This window comes from Crocuta crocuta, unplaced genomic scaffold (assembly GCF_008692635.1).
Source record: "Crocuta crocuta isolate KB4526 unplaced genomic scaffold, BGI_CrCroc_1.0 scaffold49, whole genome shotgun sequence".
Taxonomy (NCBI): domain Eukaryota; kingdom Metazoa; phylum Chordata; class Mammalia; order Carnivora; family Hyaenidae; genus Crocuta; species Crocuta crocuta.
Genome location: NW_027536462.1, coordinates 501,373 through 506,211, shown reverse-complemented (window position 1 = coordinate 506,211; position 4,839 = coordinate 501,373). Strand labels below are relative to the sequence as shown.

General features: G+C 40.5%; 1 protein-coding gene across 1 annotated transcript in view; it reads right to left on the bottom strand.

Moving 5' to 3' along the window:
• MED14 (mediator complex subunit 14) overlaps nucleotides 1–4,839 on the bottom strand; it is a 64,863-nt gene that overhangs the window by 5,016 nt on the left and 55,008 nt on the right. Inside the window, exons 25-28 of the mRNA XM_077748494.1 lie at nucleotides 4,686–4,839; nucleotides 3,552–3,787; nucleotides 1,606–1,785; nucleotides 951–1,058 (exon numbers count right to left, since the gene is read on the bottom strand). The exon at nucleotides 4,686–4,839 is cut by the window's right edge and continues 18 nt beyond it. Of these exons, the coding sequence (XP_077604620.1) occupies nucleotides 951–1,058; nucleotides 1,606–1,785; nucleotides 3,552–3,787; nucleotides 4,686–4,839 (678 nt within the window). The remainder of the gene's footprint in view (nucleotides 1–950; nucleotides 1,059–1,605; nucleotides 1,786–3,551; nucleotides 3,788–4,685) is intronic.

Below are 4,839 nucleotides of genomic sequence, written 5' to 3'. Positions count from 1 at the left end.
CGAGACTATTAGCAAAAGAACACTGCTATCTCAATATTAACAGTAAAACATCAACTAGGAAAAGGAGTACAGTATCTGAAATTACCTAAAGCAATACTAGAAACATCTGAATGAAAGTCTTATAAGCTTAGGAAAATATAATCAGGTGCCACCTGGATTCCAGCTATATAATGATATACTTTCACAGGAAAGAAGTGGAATTAATCTCCCCAGGGAAGACAAGTTTTTTTTAAAAAATGATATTAGGGCAATTGGGAGCACCAGCAAAAGCTAGAGCCACACCTCACATTTGACACTAAGATACAGTTCATTTTATTTAAAACAATTTTTTTAATGTTTATTCATTTTTGAGAGAGAGAGAGAGAGAGACAGAGAGAGTGGGGGTGGGCAAAGAGGGAGACACAGACTCTGAAGAGGCTCCAAGTTGTCAGCATGGAGCCCGATGCGGGGCTCGAACCCACAAACCGTGAGATCATGGCCTGAGCCGAAGTCGGGCGCTTAACTGACTAAGACACCCAGGTTCCCCAACACTAAGATACATTTTAAATGGATCAAAAATTTAAATAATTTAAAAAATGAATCTATAACAGTATTAAAAGAAGCCATGGGAGCATCATCTCAGTATCCAGGAGCAGGAAGAGTGTATTAAATGTATTTGCTTTTATTAAAGGTACAACCCCGGTTGCCTGTGGGGAGGGAGACTGGATGGCTAGATAGAGATAGATGGGAAATTTTCCACTGTACCGTCTTGATCTAAGTTCAAAAGATACAGAAAGACTATATTACTTATTCAAAGATAGTAAAATTCAAGTTAAAAATTAAGAAGAGTTTAAGAGAAAAGCAGAGGTACATACATAAATAAGTAAAAACCAATAAACACTGCTCCCACCAACTCCAACCTCTTCAGACAGATCTTGTTATACATAAGTATGTATTTCTCTGTAACTTACCAGCTCTAGCTTCATAATATGCACACAGTCCCTGAGGATGTGTGTAGGAGCTCCTAACAGCTTGGTGAAGGCTATTAAAGTATTGGCTTTGAATGGCGGTCCTGCAACCTACAGGGATAAATAAAGCAAATTACTCTGCATTCTACTTTGATTCTTCTGTTGAGTACGCAGGCAGACTTTCAAGATGTGAGTTCAGTTCCAGACCACAATAAAGCAAATATTGCAATAAAGCTAAGTCAAATGAATCTTCTGGTTTCCCAGCACATATAAAAGTTATGTTTACACCATAGTGTAGTCTGTTAAGTGTGCAATGGCATTATGTCTAAAGAGGGTACGTATCTTAATTAAAAAATACTTCATTACTAAAACACGCTAAGCATCGTCTGAACTTTCAGGGAGTAATAATCACTGATCACCGTAACAAATAATGAAGTCTGGAATACTGCAAGAATTACCAAAATGTGACAGAGAGACATGAGGTAACCAAATGCTGTTGGAAAAATGGCCCCAATAGACTTTCCCAGTGCAGGATTGCCACATATGTTCAATTTGTAAAACAAAAACAAAAACAAAACAGTATCTGCGAAGTGCAATGAGGCAAAGTGCAAAAAAAGAGGTATGCCTGTATTAAAATTACGCGTTAATAAACACATACTCTTGTTTCAAAGAATTTCTCCAAAACTTGAAGTTCATCAGGTTTCCACTGTCCTGCATTTTCAGGTGTCACTTTTAGCTGAAGTGTCTGGTTGGTTTTGGGACTAAGGGCTACTCTGCATTTCAGCGCATCAGTTTTAAACATGATCACTCCGGGTTCGTTGGAATTTATCAGCTGCAGCTGTAAAACATGAAGGGCGCATCAAGTGAACATGTGAGACAGCATGTAAGACAAAGAGGAAATGAAAATGCTGAGAACGGTTTCAAAGAAAAAACAAGGAAGTTGATACCCGTTCCCAAACAAAAACATCTAGGCAATGAGCACCATTAGCTGCTAACATCAAGAAGAAACTGTACGTGACGTATCTCTTGATGGAAGAACAAAACACAACCTATGGAACAGTTTTTTAAAATAAACACAAACTTGAGCCTGAACTCAGTAGTTATATCTGCGGGATGGACCAAGATCACAGAAATATGAGGGACAAAAGAACACGTAAAATAATTCCAAAGGGATGCAATATTAGATTTGGACTGGGACCTTATACTGGCCCAGGGGTTGGCAATTTTTTCTGTAAAGTAACAGAGAATACTTACCTTAGGCTATATGGTCTCTGTTGCAACCACTCAATGATGCCATCGTAGCTGAATTTACAGAGTGTGTAGATTAATGGGTATGACTGCGTTCCAGTAAAACCTTATTTACAAAAACAGGTGGCGGATAGGACTTGGCCCCTGGGCCAGTACTTTACTGACCTCTGCTCTAGCTTAATATATTGATTATGCAGATGAGCAAAATGAAGTTCAAAGAGCTGAAAGTGTACAAGGCTTATCAAGTGGCAGAGGTAAGAGGCAGANGATTATAGGTCTCATAATAGCCATTTTTTAAAATACTTATTATGTACTTATTAAGTATTTATTTAAATACTTATGTTAAAACCTCGATTTTTTAAAAAAATCTGAACATAAAGGTTGCAAAGTACCTTGGTGCCATCCGTGGAGTGGATTATTTTAAATGTTCACCATTCTACTTCATTAACACATACATAAATAGTTGCCAGTAACTAAAATGTACTGAAAAATACCAAGACATTATGCTAAGGGCTTTCTATGAAATATCTCAAATTCCCACAATTGTTAAGAGGCAGGTAAATACCATTATCTACTCTTATCAAAAAGGGGAAGAGATTTGCCTAAGCTTGTACTAGCACGTGGCATGGCCAAGCGGTCAACCCAGAACTATCTTGTAAGGGTATCACCACAGGACAGAAGGTTTTTCTATAAAAATTTTAAATCAATTCAATTGTCCATGTATTGCAAAAGGAGTTTTCAACCTTGTGATCATAAATAATTTTATTTCAGTGGAGAAGCCAATTCCAGAGGGCAAACAGTCGCTTGTACGCTATCCTCTGCAGAGCCAGATCCTCGGTGCGTTTGTCCTGTGGTATTGTGGGGAACTTGTGGGACCTATCTATAGGTCCATGTTAGGTACAGCACAGCAAACTATAAAATGCAGGAATATGTCACTTTAAGAATGGAAAAGAAAATCATGGAGTGCATTTTTAATGCTACAGTGGAGTGAAAAGCAGTTGTTTAAAATTTTTTTTAATGTTTTATTTATTTCTGAGAGAGAGAGAGAGAGACAGAGTGAGCAGGGGAGGGTCAGAGAGAGAGGGAGACACAGAATCTGAAGCAAGCTCCAGGCTCTGAGCTGGCTGCCAGCACAGAGCTCGATGCAGGGCCTGAACCCACGAACCGTGAGATCATGACCTGAGCCGAAGTTGGACGCTTAACCGACTGAGACACCCAGATGCCCCGAAAACCACAGTTCTAACAAGCTAGTTAAAGGAGGTGAAGGATTATGGATTTCATTCAGATCCTGTTCTGTGGGGCAGCTTAGCACCGCCTTCGACAACCACCACTTCTGAGTTCACTAGGTACCCGTACCGTTTCTTGTTGAATAATTCTTTGAAGGTGTCGTCTCATGATGACCGATCCAAGGAATCTCTCAAGTGGAGAACAAAGGTAACTACCGGCCAGGCCAGGCACAAGGCCTGGTGTTGGAGAGGGCAGCAGTAAAATGTTCAAGGCACTGTGAGTGAGGATGGTAGGTATGGAGGCTGCCCAGGAGCGCTGAGGTAGTTTACGAGGTGGAGGCATGTTTGTTGGCAAAGTTTGGGAACCTTTTGGGAAGGAAAACATATCATTTCATTTACAAATATATACTGTCTCGTTCTACTTTGCTTTTATTATAAATCTTTGATATTTCAAAGCAATCCATACTGTTCATCACTCCTTGTGTTGTAACAATCATGTTAGCTTTTTGCTGGCAAAATTGCCAGAATTATTCTCCCCGTAGCTAGGGACCTTGCAAAGTGGCTTTGTAGCAAGTCTTTCAAGGGATGGAGTCTACTTCTCTACCTGGAATCTGGGCTAGCCTTGTGACTTGTTGTCACTTACGAATGCAGAAGTGACATGGTGCCAGCGGCAAACCTAGAGTTTCACTCATGTTTTTGAAACCATGTCTACTCACTAGGTGAACAAGCCTGTGTTCGAGTATGAGACCACATGGAAGAGGAAGCCACACCAGCTGGGACCATTTTAGGCCAGCCAGGCCCCAGCCAACCCAGGAGCTGACCACAGAATCATGAGTGAGCAAAACAGAGCCTGGAAAACTTGCCCAGCTTGGCTTAGCCCAAATTGCCAAGCGACACAATGGTGAGTTAATATAAAATTGTTTTAAGTCATTAAATGTTACATGCAGCAAAGCTAACTAACACGTGTACAATTCTGTTCTGTGTTAACTTGCATAACCTTGTCAGTTAACTTTAGGTGTCTTTTAAGGTCTCGTAGCTAAGTTAGTAAACAGAACAAAGGGGCTCACCTCACCAGACTTCTGGAGGAGAGATTTCTCTGAACTTTGCAAACTGACTATTGTTAACTAACTTACTAAGTGGATAAAAGTTTTAAGTTATTAAATATCTCCATTTAACAAGTAGGTCACGGCTTTCAAATGTGAGGATGGAAAAAAATAGGTCATTTGGAGGTTAAACTAAAAACTAACACAAAAACGACACTCACTTGTTCCAGCTCGAGGGGAATGAGAAGCATCTGGAACCGGAGAATGTAGTGATGGGTTGGCTGGTGACATTCCAGGCATGCGCGTTGCTGGCGAGGGGCCAGACACTTGAGGAGACCCTGGCCAGTTCCCGGCTCGTCCACTTGGTGACACCAT